Genomic DNA, 18,910 nt, shown 5'->3' on the forward strand with positions numbered 1-18,910 from the left:
ATGTTTATTTTTGAGAGAGAGAGAGACAGAGTGTGAGCAGGGGATGGGCAGAGAGAGAGGGAGACACAGAATCCTAAGTAGGCTCCAGGCTCTGAGCTGTCAGCACAGAGCCTGATGCGGGGCTTGACCTCAGTAACCTCGAGATCATGACCTGAGCCAAAGTCAGATGCTTAACCGACTGAGCCACCCAGGTGCCCCATGTCTAGTAGATTTTTTGAAGGAATTACTACCACACACATTCAATATGTGATATTAAACTTACAAATAAATTGCTCATCTGTGTCTATAGTCTTCTAAAAGTACACATTCTAGAAAACAAGCAGTATAGATATTCTTTAAATATTACTTATAAACACTAGAAATTTGCAAGATATCTCTTTTTTCTAATAGTCTAACGAATGGGGTGAGTGCAGTTTACATTACCACATATTCCGAATTAGAATAGTTATAAATAAATGGAATTTAGACTAAAGAGATTTTACCGTGGTAGACTCCATTTTCTTTAATATGTGGCTTAATATATTGAGTCACAGTCAGTTCCTAGTATAGAATTAAGCCTCTTCAGCTGTCCGTGTATCATAATTCGTTTCTTCTGTTTCAAATAAGAATGCCATCCAGTACATAGAATCCATTCACCAGACATTCAGTCAATCACATTTTGCAAGCGAGCCCAGTAGACTTAAGACTGGGTTTCTGCCCTTTAAAGGAAGAATCCCCAGAGCCATAATTAGAATAAAAGTATGTAGATACAATTGCAGAGATGCACATATTATGGACCGTATAAAGCTGTGGGTGCACGAAAGAAAGAGTGAGTAAAGACACAAAGAGAAGAACATCACCTGCTTTATTAGAATGCAGAAAGAGATATGGCCAGTCAGTGAGAGGATTACAGCTCAGAGCCTGCCTGGATAATCATAAAAGCAAGGTACGGAAGTTATAGGTGTAGATAAAGACAATGCAAAGAAAAGAAAATGAACTCCTTGGTGGGGAGAGGCCAGGCATGCAAAAAGGTGAGATTTGAGGAAGTGCGAGAGGGGGTTCTCTGAGAATCCAGTTCATCACCCTATTTATAAGTCTCCTTCAAGTGATGATTAGATAATTTGCCCATGAGGATCAATACAGAAATACCAGTATTGGACGTTTCTTTGCCAGAAGTTTCAGGGAGCATGGTTACTAATTTAATTTTTGGAAAACCAGGATCCCTTTTTAAAATTTACTGGTTGGGGGGTGGAAATATCTAGATTGAGGTACACAGGCTTTCCTGGAGAATCAGTCAAGCTGTTCAGGATGGCAGACCAGGGGCTAGTTCTGCCCATGAACTCCACATTGTGCAGATGGCCCTACCTCCACAGGAGCCCAGCCTCAGCAAATGTGGTGGGAGAGGATGGCAGACAGCAGAGGGTGCAGAAGATTGAGAGGGGTGGAGACAGACCCCCAAGGAAGGAACGTTTGCTCTTTTTCTTCCGAGTGGCCACTTTAATACACAAGTTATGTTCAAGAATGTGCTGATGACAGAGTTATAGTCCAAGTTGAGCACCTGCCCCAGTGTCTAGTGTCCCTTACAAAGGCATGTTTCTAATTCCTCTTCATGATAGAGATTATCAAAGCAGTGTATGAAAATCTATCGTTAGCAGGTGGCTCCTTACTTTAAAAATACTCCCTGTGTGCTAAACGCTGTTAAGAGCTTAACAGAAATCGCATGGCATCCTGTGAAGTAGGTGCTGTTACTCCATTTTATAGATCAGCAAACTGAGATTTAGGAGACAGGGTGGGGAGTTTTGCCAAGTCACCTGGCTAGTAAGTTCTCTAGTTGAGGCCTGAATCCAAGTCTTTCTGATTCTAAAGAACATGCTTTAACATTCTTCTGTATTGCCTTCAAAAAAACTGCTATGAAAAAATGGAAGAGAAAATGAAAGGCTTTACACAGCTGTCCTTTGGGCACTTGTTGGGCTGAGCACTGAGTGTTGAATGGAAACCAATTTGACAATAAATTATATTTAAAAAAATAAAATAAAAAATAATAATAAATGAAAAAATAAAAAATTTAAAAATGCAAAAAAAGTCGTAAACTCCAATCAGGCATTAAAAACATTTTTGTCCGTACACATTTTATGCACGTAGATTTTCTCATGCAATTTTTCAGTTAACAGACTCCTAGACTCTAGTCAACGACAGCCTGATAGGTCTCCCCTTTTTCCTTTGCCGTTTACCAGCTCCTGAGGTTAGTCTGCTCCTGCAGGCAGCCGGGTGCCCTGTTTCCTCATAAGGATTATGTCAGACAGAAATGTGCAGATATTTGGTTTAGACACTCATATCTGATTCTCTTCTCTCCCCAGCATTATCTAGTCCCAGATCTCTTGTAAAGTGCTACGGGTTTCAAGAAGTCAATCTTTGGGACATACTCACACCAGGCTTACTCTAGTGTTTTTCTTTGATTCCTTCCTTAGCTAATCTCCCCTCAATCTGCCCCGCCTTTCGTACCACGACACTTTGGGGGCCTTGTTGCTCAGGACTTTTTGTTATGTGGGCAGAAGCAACAGCCTCAGGTCTGTAAGTTTCATTCCATAAACTAGCTCTAATTCTTGACAAGTTGTATATCATGTCAGTATCAAGTCGTGGCAGTGTTGACGTAGATGTTAGAAATGCACTCTGACACGGTCATACTTCCACCAAATGTCATCATGAGAAGTCTCTTCTCACTTATAAGATGCATCACCTGGCAATGCTGACGAGAACACATAAATATCGACGGTTGTGTGACACCCGGTTGCTTTTACGTTGGATACCATTTCATACGCAGAGTCCTGACAAAGCAGGAATAGCATGTGTGCCCCGTGAGATCTGACAGGCAGTGCTGGTGTACAAAATATGGTACTGGAGTTTCAAGAGTGGAAGACGTTCTCAGAGACAGGAGGGCGAATTGCCTAGCTTTGGAAAATAAGAAAGTAGTAAGTCAGTGTAAGCCCTTCCACCAATGTTGAACCATCCCCGGGATGTTGTGTATTCATTCGATTAACAGTGTTTCTATAGTTTACCTGCTTGACACCCTGTTAAGAGGAATTACTTTTGAACGGTAACCGCTCTGAAAGTCTAAGGGCAATGCAGATTCGTCACAAGTTACCCGACATCGCAGGTGTGTTTCACATATAAAACCAATGAGTTGCAAGTAAGCTTAGATTTTTTTCTCTAGCCAAACTTTCTCACTTTATAGAACATAAAGTGAATTCCAGAAAGGTTAAATAATATACTCCGAGTCCACAGTTATACAAATAAAATAACATTATTAATTGTCTATCCCGTTACACCCAAGCTGAAAGGTATACATGAATTTTTACAAATGGGGAAGACTTTCGGTATTTCCAGTAGACCTTTTCCTAATATCTAATTTATTGCCCACAAATATTCTTTCAAACTGGCTATGAGCCCAAAGATAACAATCTTTAACGATTTAGGAGGAAGATCGTACTCATTATTGTCCAGTATGAAATAAGTTGTAATGCTCTGGCTGCTGTCCGGGCTCAGTGAAACTGCCTCCCGGTGCCTCACTTGGGCTGTCACACACCGTGTCTTTACGACTGCGTGTCCTGCAGCTGATACCCGTGCCCACGGACTGGGATGTGATGCAGACTTCTTGCTCCTGAAAGCGTTTCGCTTCCACTACATGTGCTTTAGATGATGGCAGAATGAGATGAGTCTATGCAAAGGTTGACTACGATTACGTATCACTTAAGAATGGTTTTTTAAAAGCCTATTAAAAGCGTGAAGTGACTGGATTCTTGCGGGATGGTTTGCTACGTTACCAAAAAAAAAGCATGACATGATTTGCCTCTGTAGTCTATACGTTCTCCCCTTTATAACCTGCAGTCCTGTCCACTCTCAACTCAAGTCGCCAAGCCTAGGGTTCATAGCACAAGCACGCTATTGACGCCATCCTGGAATGCACTTGGCATTAGGACTTACTGCAACCGGCATACAGGAATGCGATAGTGGATGATATGTAGCATGATGTGTGATCTCTGACATTCCTTATAATTCTTCTGTTCTCATCTCCTTTTTTTTTCCCTTTCTATTTCAATTACTTTGAGCAGCATCAAGAAAAAATTACCAATCCACCAAAATGAGTAAGTCCCCCGTGAAGCCATGAAATGCTTGCTCTACATGATGCCATTTCATGCTTCTACATCCTAAACTCTGACCATTTTCTCCTCCGGGAAAAATGTCAAGTTTAGGTGTCGATAGCTCTCATTACTGACTAATCACTAGAACCTGAATTGGAAAAGCTCACAAGACCTAGCTGAGTTTACAGTTTGTTTTTAGAAAGAGCTTAAAAAAAAAAAAAAAAAAAAAGCGACCAGACGCTAACCACCCCACATTGCAAGGCCTGTGTACGTGCACTGATTTTCATTTTTGTTTATCCTCCTTTTACTTGCCCCTCACTCAAATCTCTCCTGGCGTTCTTTCCTCTCCTGACTCGGCTGCTCTCTGCCAACAGACTGGCCCACCCTGAAGGAAGCCTTCCAGACCTTGCCATGATGAATCTGACCGCCAGCCTGGAGAAGCCGGACTTGAAGAAGCTGGCTGAGTCTGGGGAGGACAAGCCAGAGGAATGCCCTGAAAAGGCTGAGCTTGGGAAAGACAGTGAAGAAGAGGAGGAAGGGGAGGAAGAGGAGGAGGAAGAGACATCAGGTAACCCGCCCACTACCAGTAGCTGCTCAGAAAATCCTGGCTGACTGACTCAGTGAATGAAACTGACATGTGCCCGATGGATATATATTTGAAACAGTCTGAAATAAAAATTGGGGTGGGGTCTTTTTTGCTATTGTTACAACATTCCAGTTCTAGTTGCTCCCATCATTTCTGTGTGGTTCTGATTTGGAAGAAGAGAGCAGATGACTGGTTATCAACTACTGATCTGCCAGAGGTGATCCTGGCCAGAACCAGAGGGGTGTGGCTCTAACCTCTGTTCAGTAGAAAACCTGGGCAGGACATTTCCTACCGGCAGCAGAGGCAGGCAGCTGTGTAGAAATTCAGAAAGTTCTAGACAGGGCCTTTTCAAATGCATTCTCAAAAAAGCCAGGCTGGGACTTCTCCAGGGAACTGGTCATTGAGAACATATTTGTAATTCAGCCCTAATGTTTCAGGACCTGGGAACCAGTGAAGCACATAAGCAACAGGATGATTATCATTTGAAGCCAACTCCTAGAGGTGTTTTTCTTGTTGTTGTTATTTTAGGTTTTCTCCCTCCTTCTTCTTTAGGCTCTTTTTTCCTGTTTCTCTTCGTAGACTTGAAATAATGTTTAATAGGGCATGACGGAGATCTGGACCGCCATGGTGATCAGGACGCCTTATCTGACAGCGAGCAGAGAACACGAGGCGCTTTACTCTGTTTAGCAGCTCCCAGACACTATGGGAGGAAAGATTGCATAGCCTTTGGGGTGGTGGCCTGGGGCATGACAGTGATGTGCTGCACTTGACTTTGCTGGTGTTCTGTGCTTTACGGGCTTAGAAAATGAAAAAGCACAAGGCAGAAGATCCCTCCCAAAGGCACACTCCCCAAAACCTGGTCCCTTTACTCCCTCATCTCCGAAGACCCCGAGAGATGCCCAGAACTGCCCTTTCCATATCTAAGCACTGGCTGTTCCTCAGGGTGAAGGAGCACCGAGCTCGGTGGGACCAAGGACCCAGGACTAAGATTTGCTGTCCTACTTCATGAAGGTTTTGAGCGTTACTAATAAGATCTCACTAAAGATTGGATTTCATTTTTCTGGCATCCCCCCACACACCTGCCATCCACACCTCTAAAGTATGCTCAGTTATGACTGGAATCTTTGTATCGACTCTTATCTGAGTCACTTTGTAAATAGCCATTTTTCACGGACGACAACTGAAACTTCACTTAAACTTTTCGGACCAAGTACAAGAACTGTTACAACCACCCCAGCCACGTGAAGAAGCTACTTAGACACGCTCAGGTCTTTATCTGCCTGGGCTCGTGAGCTTTTGTCTACACGTGTGGTGACGTGCTGATACCACAAAATGCTTCTGTCCTGACCTCCCTTTAGATGAACCAAGACAGCCCTTCTAGACAAAAGCATGACCCCAGTCTGCAAAATATTACTACTTGGCACAAGGTGGAAAGAGGGAAATGACTAATTTGCTTAAAAATTATGATTAGAATTCATCTGACCACATTTCATGAACTAGGACCGGGTCATTCAGACCCTTGGTGTTCATTCCCAATTTTGAGGAGGCTCGCTCCCCCAGGGCCACTGGTGAGCTTCAGCCAGGCTCTCTTTAAGCCCCGGGTTGGGGGGAGGTGGGGGTGGACGAGACTGGAACTTATGGAAGCCTGGTTTTGTCAAGGAAGATGTCATTTAGAGGGAGCTCGGTTACTGAATATTCCCAAGAAACTAGGGAATTATATCTCTCAGCCTTAGAAGTAAATAAGGTCAACATTCCTCTTCACACTAACTGAATTAACAGGTGGATAAAAATCCTCGTCCCTCCAAGTCTCAGCATATGGTGTCTACATCATCATGATATGGGATTCTTAGACCGCCCTTCCTCCAGATTTTGATATTCTTAGAATTCATCCACTACTGTTATTTTGCAGTTTCTCGTTCCAGTCTGCATAAGATATGCTTTAAATAATAATGCAAACAAAAAAGCCACCCACATTTTTTTATGCTCTTGGGTGAATTTAACTATTTTGCAGATTTAAGAAACAAATGGCATCTGGTGATTGACCGCCTCACTGTGCTCTTCTTAAAATTCCTGGAGTATTTTCACAAACTGCAGGTGTTCATGTGGTGGATTTTGGAGTTGCACATCATCAAAATTGTTTCATCGTACATCATCTGGGTCTCTGTGAAAGAGGCAAGTGAATGTTTGTTGTATCTTCAGGCCAAGCAGAACCCCAGTGGGTCAACATTTCCCGTTTCCAGCTGTCCACGATTTTGTTTTAAGCGTAATTCCCACTACCTTAGAACACCAAGGCTCTAAGAGGGCGCATATACCCTTTGACATGTGGAAAAATCAAAGGGCAGTTGCCCTGAGAGGTGGGAAAGATAGCAGGGCAGAAAGAGGCTCCTGGCTGAGTTCCTGATTGGCTTGTTCATGTCAGAAAGGTTACTTATTTTCATGTAGTCTTTGGTGGAAGTGTGTGAGAGCAGGCTACTGTTCTGCAGAACCTGTGGAAATCTAGCTCCATAAACTGTGTGTGAGGAAAGCAAGAAGATTCCAGTTTACCAAGGAGCAAATTCAGCTTCCCAAGTTTTTTTATTTTTTTTATTTTTTTCATGTTTATTCCTTGAGAGAGAAAGAGAGCATGAGCAGGGGAGGGGCAGGGAGAGGAAGACACAGAATCCGAAGCAGGCCCCAGGCTCTGAGCTGGCAGCACAGAGCCCGACACAGGGCTCACACTCATGAACCGTGAGATCATGTCCTGAGCCGAAGTCGGACGCTTAACCGACTGAGACGCCCAGGAACCCCTCAGCTTCCCAAATTTAATAAAAAGTGTGGTAGAGTTCACCTTGTTGATTATTGGGTGTTTTGTGACAAGACACAGTGTTTCAACATTGGACTGCAGTTCTGTTTTCTCATTTGGAAAGGGGAGAGGCATCATTCCGCCAACAAATCTATGATGCATACTGTGGAGAGATTAGCTCTCTTTCAGTTTGTTCAGCAGATAATTTCTGCATGTTTCTGATCTGCCTGGACTAGTTTTGAGTGACAATTCGAAAGAGTCTTTGCCCTATGAAAATTAAGTCAGGGAACTACTGCCTCTAATTTTTTTAAAAGTTAAATAATAACATCATACTACCTGAAATATTCATGAGAAGGTCACTAGGGATGCACCTTATTTGAGCTCCCCAGTCTAAACTAGACCTTTCTCCATTTTATACAAACCATCTGGAATGGATCTGTGATCACTGCCAGATGGGAACAAAAACATAAACTGCTCTCCCTGTGAGAGATGTATAGAAGAGAGTGACATATACTCCACTGTTAACTAACAGTCTCCACATTAATTAGAACTAAAATCTAGCCTAATATGCGTGTTCACTGAGGAAAAAGAAGTTTCAGCATATTAACTGCAGAAGTAAATCTACCAAGTCAGACAGAATTTGAGGGTCAGAGTATTAAAACAGCAATGAAGGGACGCCTGGGTGGTTCGAGAGCATCTGACTCTTGATTGTAGCTCAGGTCATCATCTCACAGTTTGGGAGTTCGAGCCCCGCATCGGGCTCTGTGCTGACAGCACAGAGCCTGCTTGGGATCCTGTCTCCCTCTCTCTCTCCCCCTGCCCCCCTTGCCGTCTAGTTCTCTCTCCAAATAAGTAAAAATAAACTTTAAAAAATAGAGAGCAATGAAGAAGGGCAAGAGAAGGCATTTGCCTAAAATCCACAAAGGCTGTTTCTGAATTAACCAAATCTGATGCACAGATATCTTCTGATGGCATGAGATGTTGTTGCACAGAAGACAATATTATGATGGGCCTGGGCGTTAAATGAAAGAAATTAGGGCACAGAAAATCCAGTATCTGAAATCCATCCTACAGAGTTCAGACAGAGAAATAAAAGAGTTAAATGATACCACGTTCTTACAAATCCCAAATGTGTTTGTTAAAACCATCTTAATGAGGGGCGCCTGGGTGGCGCAGTCGGTTAAGCGTCCGACTTCAGCCAGGTCACGATCTCGCGGTCCGTGAGTTCGAGCCCCGCGTCAGGCTCTGGGCTGATGGCTCGGAGCCTGGAGCCTGTTTCCGATTCTGTGTCTCCCTCTCTCTCTGCCCCTCCCCCGCTCGTGCTCTGTCTCTCTCTGTCCCAAAAATAAAAAAATAAAACGTTAAAAAAAAAAAAAAAAAAAACATCTTAATGAATCCCAAGAATGCCCTGTTAATAGACTGTCAAGTAGATAAAGCAACATGACCTGTTCACCCTGTTACACCAGTAGGAAAATGGCCTTTGATAGCACATGACCATTTCCTTCTCTAGGATCCATACATTGTGCACACTTCCAGGATTGTCCTTCCTAATTCCACCTCTTTCACCTGTAAGTTTAAAACACATCGGGGCACCTGGGTGGTTCAGTCAGCTAAATGTCCGACTTCGGCTCGGGTCATGATCCTGCAGTCCATGAGTTGGAGTCTGATGTCGGGCTCTGTGCTGTCAGCTCAGAGCCTGGAGCCTGCATCGGATTCTGTGCCTCCCTCTCTCTCTGCGCCTCCCCCACTCACACTCTATGTCTCTCTCTCTCTATCTCAAAGGTAAATAAACATTTTAAAAAAATAAAATAAAAAATAAAACACATCAGAGGCTCCTGGATCAGGGAAATTCTGCCCCCACTCCTACTAGCATCTGCCAGAGACCCCTTGTTGTGAGATGGTTAGCCCCCAAGTGTATCAGCCCAGCTTCACCTGCTGTCATCCCACCCACATGAGGGGTTTCCGGCCCCAAAGGGTGAGTTCCTGCATGAGCCTTGGATGTCACAAGGTCTACCCTGTCTGCACGCTGACTTTGGTCTCTTGGCTCCCTTCATTGCTGATGAGTATTGAGGTCACTGGAATGTCAAGGATCAGAACATGTGGGGTGGAATCATAACACACACTTTATTTTGGACCTCTGCTGTCCCTTTAAAATGTATTGTACAGAGAAAGTTTTCTCCATGCCCCTGAATGCTAAATGCTGTCTGATCATTCCTAGGGAACACAAAGTACTATAGTTACCTCAGGTAGCAAACAGAATCTCACTTCATTAATTAGACTTGTCCAGCCACAGAAAAGAAGCAAATTCTCATCTCTCTCTATCTCTCTCTTTTTTTTTTTTTTGCATGAAGATGGAGTGTTCCTATTTTTTATTTTTTTAAAGCTTTTGTTTAAATTCCAGCTAGTTAGCATACGACGTATGTGCAATATAGTGATTCAACCATTCCAGACAACACCTGGTGCTTTTCACGACAAGTGCAATCCTTAATCCCCATCACTTATTTCATCCACCTCCCCCCTACCCCATCCCCTCTGGTAACCATCAGTCTGTTCTCCATAGTTAAGAGTGTGTTTCTTGGTTTGCCTCTCTTTCTCCTTTTTCCCCCTTTACTCATTTGTTTTCTTAAACTCCACACATGGGTAAAATCATATGGCATTCATCTTCCTCTGACTTATTTCACTTAGCAGAATACTCACTAGCTCCATCCACGTCACTGCAAATAGCAAGATTTCACTTTTTTATGGCTGAGTAATATTCCATTGTGTGTGTGTGTGTGTGTGTGTGTGTGTGTGTACATATATACATATGTATCCATTCATCAGTCATTGGATAGATACTTCGCCTGTTTCTATAATTAAGCTATTGTAGATAACGCTGTTATAAACACCGTGGCGCATGTATCCCTTTGAATTAGTGTTTTTGTATTCTTTGGGTAAATAGCTAGTAGTGCAATTGCTGGCTCCTAGAGTAGTTATCTTTTCAACTTCTTGAGGAATTTCCATACCATTGTCCACAATGGCTGCACCAGTTTGCATTCCCACCAACAGTGCAAGAGGGTTCCCCTTTCTCCACATCCTTGCCAACACCTGAACTCTGATCTCTTTCCAGGTAGAAGCAAATCCTTTTCTAGTGGCTTCTTTTTTTCTCACACATACCTCCCCTCACTGCCTTCCTCCTTACCCCCACTTCCAGTGAACTAACTTCCGTTACATGACCTCCCGGGCTGAACCACAGCGTCAGGCAGGAATGGTGGTGTGCTATCGTAGGACGGTCTCACACTGAGCTGGAGGGGATCAAATCTTCCCTTTCTCTCATGGGGCTCTTCTGCCTCCTGGTTTCCCAGCATCCTCTCCTTCCGGACACTTTCCATTGGAGTCTCATCACCCGTGAGGCCAGTGTCCCTGAGCGGGACTTAGAATAGCTCTGGGCACTCTCTCTTTCTCTGTCTCTCTCACGATTCAGGTCCAAAGGCAGCACTCACACTGTTAGTGTATGTGGGTCCCCATGAGGCAACTCCTGTGCCTACTCACCAAATCCCTGGCAGCCGGATTTCCTGGCTGAAGTTGGACATCGGTGTCCAGACCGCAGAGTACACGCATCAGCGTCTCTGCATGGTGCTGCTTGGAGCTCCTTGCTCGCTTGGGGTTTGGGTGAAGAATGTAGCGTCCCTTCCTTCCCACCCCATCACCTCATAAGGGGGGACTGACAGAAGCACCTCATACAAAGAAATTTCTTCACACTCTGTCCTGTCACCTTCACCATCTCGACCCAAGTGTACCCTCTCAGAGTGCCTTAAAGACCTCTAAACGGTTTTCCATCAACGGTTTTGATTTGAAATGTCTACATGGCTGGCTAATACTTCATTTTGGAATCTTTTACTTCCATCCATTCTAACTTGGTGCCTCATGTGGCTTTGACTGAAGTCTTTCTATACTGAGTACAGTTGGGGAAGAAAGACAACCATTGACTCTCGTAAGGAGCTGCATGCCAATCCAGGCTATGATGTGTCTAAATCTTATCTGATTATAACAGAGGCAAGTGTATGGGGATTCTCATGGTGGGGGAATGGGCAGGAGGGGAACCATGTTGCACAGTTTCGGAGGCAGTGTTCACCTGCGAACAGCAACCCCCCAACGTTGTGCACCTCTGAGGTGCCAATTTATACCTGCAGTGGCCTCTTCTGCTTTGAAGGCTTGGCTTATCCTCAGCCAAAGAAGCCCATCAGCAATGACATTTGCCACATATATTTTCCATTTGTAGCTTATTGATTTTGATTAGCACAAAAGATACTCTTTCTCAAACATTGCTGATCAGTAAATGGCAAAATGAGAACAAAGTCAACAACCCCAGTGAAGTCTTCATCCTTATCTAAGGTCATCAGCAAGGCCACTTGTTTTCACAAACTTTCGGGGTCATTTCTCAGGTCATTTTGGAATCAAACATTAAACCTTTCCAAGGTTATCATCATGGGCATCTGAGGAAGAAGAGGCCATGAGAAAGAATTTGTCGCAGAGGCCTTTCTTTTATTTTATTTTTTTAAGTTTACTTATTTATTTTGAGAGACAGAGACAGAGAGAGTGAGCAGGGAGAAGGGCAAAGCAAGAGGAGAGAGAGAATCCCAAGCAGGCTCTATGCTGTCAGTACACAGCCGGACACGGGGACGTGGGACTAGAAACCATGAACGGGGAGATCGTGACCTGAGCCAAAACCAAGAGTTGGATGCTTAACTGACTGAGCCACCCAGGCGCCCCAACAGAGGCCTTTCTTTTACATCACCTCCTCTTACCAGAGCAACACCACATAGGAAGGACCTAGATTTTAAATATATATAACACTGTCTTCTTTTTGTATGTGCAACTACATTCCTAGAAAGCTCTGAGAGATCAGGTTATTCTTTGAGGAAGGGGCCACACCTTATTTTAGTACCCTGACCAGCTCCTCCAGAGGCTGGCCAGTTGTGGAAGCTCAATAAATGTTTCCTGACTGAAGGAAATAAATAAAACCTTGAAAGCTTGAGATTGTCCCCAGATGTCAGTTGATGTTTCATTATGATTCTCACTCTCACTCACCATTCATTTAGCCTTTGTTATGTACTTAAATTAAATTACAATTAGCCGAATGCTTATACTGTGCTAGACGTTGGCACAAAAGTATGAAAGACACATCTCTTGTCTCTGCTCGCAGTCTGATGGTCATGGCTGGCAAATGAAGCCAAAGTCACATTAACGGCCAGATTAGAGGGGCCCCCAGGAGGCTGTGAGTGCAAGGGAAGGGTGTCATGCAGGGGTGTGTCACTGTGAAAGTGATCACCAAAGCTGCAGGTGCTCTGAGGGAGGAGGCCAGCCGGGCCAACACACGGCTGGGGAACCACGGTTTTCAGGGACCCCTCTTTCAAGGCAGTGGCCTCAAGCCTTACAAGTTTATATTCAGAGAAAATGGCAATTTGTGGAGAAACGTTTTGTGAGGAAGGCTTGAGGCATAAAATTACTTTCCCAAGGTACTTGATAATAAGAATCACCTGGATGCTTGTTAGGTACAAGGATGACCCAGCTCTTTCCCTAGAAATTCTGGTTCATCAGATATTGGTTGGGTTCCAGGTATTTGTCTTTGTTTTTTGCTTTTTAAAGGACATTTCACGAGATTCCTACCATCAGGGAAAGGATGAAACCGTTGTCAACCATGATTGTATTGAACAAAGTATGGTCCTTCTCCGAGTCCCTGTGGTCCCACCTCACAGATGCTGTTCAGTCCTCATTTTCCTGATTCTCTATGACATTGGATGTTGACAATCATTTCCTTGTCCTTGAAGCGCTTTTGTCATCTTCCAAAACAGCACACTTCTGTGGCCTCCCTTCTGCCTCATTCGTGGCCTCCTTCTCTTCCCACCAATTCCTCTCTTCCTTTGGTTTCATCCGCAGCCCCCTTTTCTGATTCTAGACCCCCTGTGGGTGGTCTCATGAGCTCCTGTGGTTCACTTGCTAATTACGTGCAAGAATTATAAATCTGTGCCTTCATCCTGTCCATTCTTTGAATTCCGGGCCCGTTTCTCCAAGTGACAGCTGGACATGACCTTATCCCTGAATGTCCCCAAAGCACCTTCAACTAAATATGTCTAAAACTGAGTTCCCTACCTCCACAGCAGTTTCCTATTAGATTACTCTACCAGATGTCCAACCCTGTTCCAATCTCTTCTCCTGCCAGTATGTATTCCATCATGCAGCCAGAACCTCTTACCAGTGTATAAATATGATCCTGTTAATCCTCAACTCAAAAAGCTTCACCAGCTCTCCTGTCCTCACAAGCATGACATATAGGACCCCCATGATCTGTCCCTAGAGCGCTTCGCCATTTTCTTTCCCAAACACCCTAGCCTACCTAGGTGGATCCCAAAGCCTTATACAGGGACCCTGATCACAGTCCTCTCCTAGTGAGCTTCTTGGGGCACCAAGGACATCCACTCCATGCTCACTCTCTCCAGAAGGCCCCATCCCTACAGTTCCTCTGCCTGGCTAACTCCTATTTGTACCTCTGGCCTCAGTTTAGATTGAATGCCCTTGAGCAATCTTCCCTAATCCCTGACTAGCCATTCAGCCCTGTGCTCCCGTACAGCCAGCATCAGCCCAGGCAAATATCCCCTCCACCATATTGTCATGAGCCCTTTATGCAGTTCTATTCTGTACTGCCTCATATGTCTCTTGAGGCCAGGGATCCACACAGGATATGATACTTTGAACCTAATTAAGACTTAATAAAATAGATCTTTTCTTCTCTTTCTCTAACACTCAAAAGATGAAGAGTTGTATGTAAATTCATTGTGCTGTTTTTATACTCAGTGCCTTAAATACATAATAAAAGGAATAATGAAGAGCCTTAATGTCATAGTAGCTTTACGAGGCTTACAGAATTAATTGAGGAGGAAAGGATGTTTTTTAACATCCCAGTTAACATGACACTTGCCGATGACTGAGGATGAGTCACTTAGCCATCAAAGTATTTTGTTAAAATGTAACATTTGTTTTGTTTGTGAGTGTTGAGTGCTTCACGGGGCAATATTTCTTTCCTCCTCAATTAATTCTGTAAGGCAGTTCTTACTACCCTAATATTTCAGCCCTTAATTCCCAGAGAGGTCCCTTGCCTTGGACTGTGACAAATAATTAAGTAGAAAAGTAGTAGCTAACAAATTACAGAATTAAATACTGTCCTGGAATCTCCACACTTCCTGTTCTTTAGTTTTATAGACCAAACAGGCATCCATGTTTTTGATAGCCCATAGTGTGCTTAGCCCTTTGTACCTGTTGAATTTTATCAATTGAGCACATGCTGATAATGTTAATTAATTCATGCCGATAATATTGAATGTTCTTAGGACATTACTTTAACAATATTAAGATATTATTTTAATCATTATTTTAATCACATGAGTGTTTTCCATGGATGAGTAAGATGGCTGTGCTTCCATATTGTTCAGCGAACCATTGGCTATGGAGAACAGTTGGAAATGAGTGGACATATCACCTGATAGATAAACATACATGGAGTCTACACCCAAGCTGCAGTCACTGCCTTCCCTCTTTACACCTGCCCCCTCCCCCCACAAGATCGTATCTCAGTAGCGGCCCTGTCATCTTCTCAAGGCTCTGGCTCCCAAGCCAGAAACCTGGGAGGCATTCTTATGGCTCCTCCTTTACCCCACCCATTACCATCTCCAAGCCAACCAGCCAACAACTCCAGCTAGTTTTACGACCCATCTCAAATCTGTGACTCATCTGCCCTAGTTTGGGCTCTGGTCATGCTCTCCTGGCAGCACATGTAAGCTGGTCTCCTCACCTCTCGTTGAAGGTGATGTACCTCCATTCTTCAGTCATACTTATTTCAACAAATGAAAGTCTTTCCTGAAGATTTTCCCTGGGAAGTCTTGGCTCTCTATTTTCTTTTTGTTTGTTTTTTTTTTAATTTTTTTTAACGTTTATTTATTACTGAGAGACAGAGAGAGACAGAGAATGGGCAGGGGAGAGGCAGAGAGAGGAGGAGACACAGAATCCGAAGCAGGCTCCAGGCTCCGAGCTGTCAGCGCAGAGCCCGACGTGGGGCTCAAAGTCACAAACCGCAAGATCATGAGCTGAGCCGAAGTCGGATGCCCAACCCACTGAGCCACCCGGGTGCCCCTTGGCTCTCTATTTTCTGCACAAGGTGTTCATAGGCCATAGCATGGTTTAAAAAAGGTCCATAAAAGTTCAGCACCCAGCTGCATCTGGAGCCTCATTTGCTGCTGCAGCTCACTGTGTTCAACTCCAGAATTTCCAGTTGTTTGTGATCACCTGTCCCTACCATGCCACCTCATGCTTTCCTGCCTTTTCTTATACATATTCCTTTACCTGGAATATGCATCTCATCTTTCTTGGCCTGGCTGGCTTTATGCATCATTCAAGGCTTCGCTCAGGCAGTATCTCTTCTGGGAAATGTTCTGGAAGTTCCACATTGGCCAAGGATCCCCTCTGGGTATTCTCATAGAAGCCTGTTCCCATCTATAGTTGAGCCACTACTACACTGTATTAACATATCCTGGTTATGTATCTTTCTGCCATATGAGATATCTCCACACATACACACATAGGGCAATGCCCTGTGTGTGCTGGGAACTCCATCAAACTCTGCTGAACTGAGTAAGTCGAGTTGCCGTATTGTGTGGATGTTATGCCGTATTATGTATTTTTGTCCCCATTTATGATTTTTATGTTTTCAGGTGTCACTGTTCAACTCTGTATTTTTGATTTCTTGGGCTTTTGCTCTGCCATACGCCAAGCTACGCCGTCTGGCTTCAAGTGTCTGCACCGTCTGGACGTGTGTGATCATCGTCTGCAAAATGTTGTACCAGCTGCAAACCATTAAGCCTGAGAACTTTTCTGTTAACTGTTCCTTGGTGAGCCTCAAAGAGAGGGGAATCTTCTTGACTGGGGCTTAGGGAAGCGAGGTGGTTATTGGGAAACCCATACCCCCAGGCACATTCTGCCTGGCCTTCCAGTCACCTCAGCCATGTTGGATATGTTCTGACCCTTCTTCTCTTCTCATGCTAAGTAAGATCTTCCCCCTGACGTGGATCTTTCCCTCCCTGTCCCCACCAGGTCCCTTTGCTGGAAGCTGAAGGAGAAATTTTTAACCCCATGTTCTCTTCTTTTCAGCCAAATGAAAACCAAACGAATATACCCATCCACCAGTTGAACAAGTCTCAACTCTACAGCACTCCTATTGACCCAACAGAATGGGTCGGCCTGAGGAAATCTTCCCCTCTGCTCGTCTACCTGAGGGTAAGGCCTCCATCATGCTTTGCTTGTGCCTCTGCACAGTTAATGCCTGAGATCCTCTGCCTTGAGACCTCTGATATCACATTTGAGAGGAAGCTAACCTTTTTATGTGACATTTGGGGTCACCTTTAAAACAAATGACTAAGCATGGCCATCAGTGTTGCATTGTACCAAACAGAAATTGATCAAGTAGTTTGAAATTGATTGAATAAAGTATAACAAATGCAATATTCACTGGAATATGATGTAAAAGATTGTAGACTGATACTGTGAGATATTGAACGATGTCCAAAATATATTCACTTTTTTTTAAAAAAAAAAAAAAGCAAATTTCAATACACCATATGCATCATATGATCTCTTCTAGATGCAAACAAAAACATGAAGTAAAATATACCAAATTGTATATAGTGGTTATTTCTGAGAAGCAGCTGTAGATTTATGAGTAATTTTTGCTGTCTGAATTCTATGTCTCTATAATGTTTAATGAAAGACATGTATTCTATTTAAAGGGAATACAATTTTAAACAACATATCTTTGAAAAGAAACTTGCAACCAGTCCTAACAAACAGAATGAAAGCAGTATATACTTTAGACTGTTCCTATTTTAGTTTGATTGGATGATCTGAGCAGTCTTCCTAACACACTGACAGAAACACTTTTTTAAAACAAAAAGCATTTATACTCAATGCCTGGAATTTTTAAATGTACAAGGCATCCCGTTTTTGTGTGTAGCTTTCTCTTCTCATATGACAGACACCATGTGCAGCAATACTAATGCTCTCCACCATCAAGACCTATTATAAGGGTAAAAGGAGCTGGTATTTGAAAAGAGCAATCAGAACAGTGTCTGGCCACATAAGGTTCCATAAATGTTAACGACTTTCAGTATGATTATGATTACTTTGTCATAAGGAGCATGCTTGTCAGTGTGCAGTTCTCTCTAGCCAGATTTCCGAGGTGTTAAAAGATTTCTGCTCCAGCTTTAGTGTGTTTCCCAGATGGCCCTGTACTGTTTTACACCTTTACTTGCAAACGAGGTGGACCACCCTCCCCAGGCAACCGCTCACTGCATCTTCCTATGGGTAGTGTACTTTTCCAGAAACAGGTATGAGCATCACCAGCCCTCTGTCTAGAGTTTCTAGATCCTAGTATCACGGGAATCACCCTGATTGGCAGAATGCGCATAACTCCACCTCATTACCGTACCATAGGGAAAATGAACTTTGAACCCAAGGCTTTTATAGAGGGGGGATTTTATAAAGCATTGTTCTTCTAGATACCACGAATGGGAAAAGAAATAATATATTGTGGGGATTGTTTAAAATTACCCAGCTCAAGCGTTTGGCTTCGCACAATTGTGTTTTCTTGCTTTGTAGAATAATCTGCTGATGCTGGCCATTCTGGCCTTTGAGGTTACAATTTACCGCCATCAGGAATACTATCGAGGTCGAAACAACCTCATGGCCCCTGTGTCTAAAACCATCTTTCATGACATTACAAGACTCCATCTAGATGATGGACTTATTAATTGTGCCAAATATTTCATAAATTACTTCTTCTACAAGTTTGGTCTGGAGGTGAGTTTCTTTGCTGACATATATTTTTTTCTGTTTTCTGTGAAAATCCCAATCGCTGTTTTTGGCCAGTTGGCCACTGGAGCTTACTTGTACACCTCCATGCTGTGATGACTGTCTTCTTCAGATCAGCAGAAAGAGATTCTCCTAAAGGGTTAACCTGGCCTGGCTGAAAGTTTTCTGAGACCAAGGCCAGTGCTCCATACTCTGGAGCCATGAACTTGGCCCCTCTGGATCTCTGTAGCCTTACAGATGCATGAATACCACTTTGTCATTTTAACTGGTTTCTTTAATGTGTTACAAATCTTCTTTGTGTTCTTTGCATTCTTTCTGAAAGTTTAACTTGAGCCAAAATGAACTGCTTTGACCTGAAAGGGTTGCGGTAGGTGCCTGTCTCTTAACGGAGCACATTTGGAACATGAAGAGATCATAGCTGTATTCTCTGCACAGTGTGAAGCGGCTCTTGCTAAGTGATGTAGTCAGTCTTTCCCTTGGCAGTAATTTATATGCTATTTCAGTCTTCATGCTGAAAGACACCCCAAA

At 43.5% G+C, this 18,910-nt stretch overlaps 1 protein-coding gene across 1 annotated transcript in view; it reads left to right on the top strand.

Moving 5' to 3' along the window:
- The window catches only part of PIEZO2 (piezo type mechanosensitive ion channel component 2), a 487,982-nt gene that overhangs the window by 364,715 nt on the left and 104,357 nt on the right, over positions 1 to 18,910 (top strand). Inside the window, 5 exon segments of the mRNA XM_043558273.1 lie at positions 4,493 to 4,686; positions 6,716 to 6,876; positions 16,231 to 16,407; positions 16,667 to 16,792; positions 18,170 to 18,370. Coding sequence (XP_043414208.1) covers positions 4,493 to 4,686; positions 6,716 to 6,876; positions 16,231 to 16,407; positions 16,667 to 16,792; positions 18,170 to 18,370 — 859 coding nt within the window.

This window comes from Prionailurus bengalensis, chromosome D3 (assembly GCF_016509475.1).
Source record: "Prionailurus bengalensis isolate Pbe53 chromosome D3, Fcat_Pben_1.1_paternal_pri, whole genome shotgun sequence".
Lineage (NCBI taxonomy): Eukaryota > Metazoa > Chordata > Mammalia > Carnivora > Felidae > Prionailurus > Prionailurus bengalensis.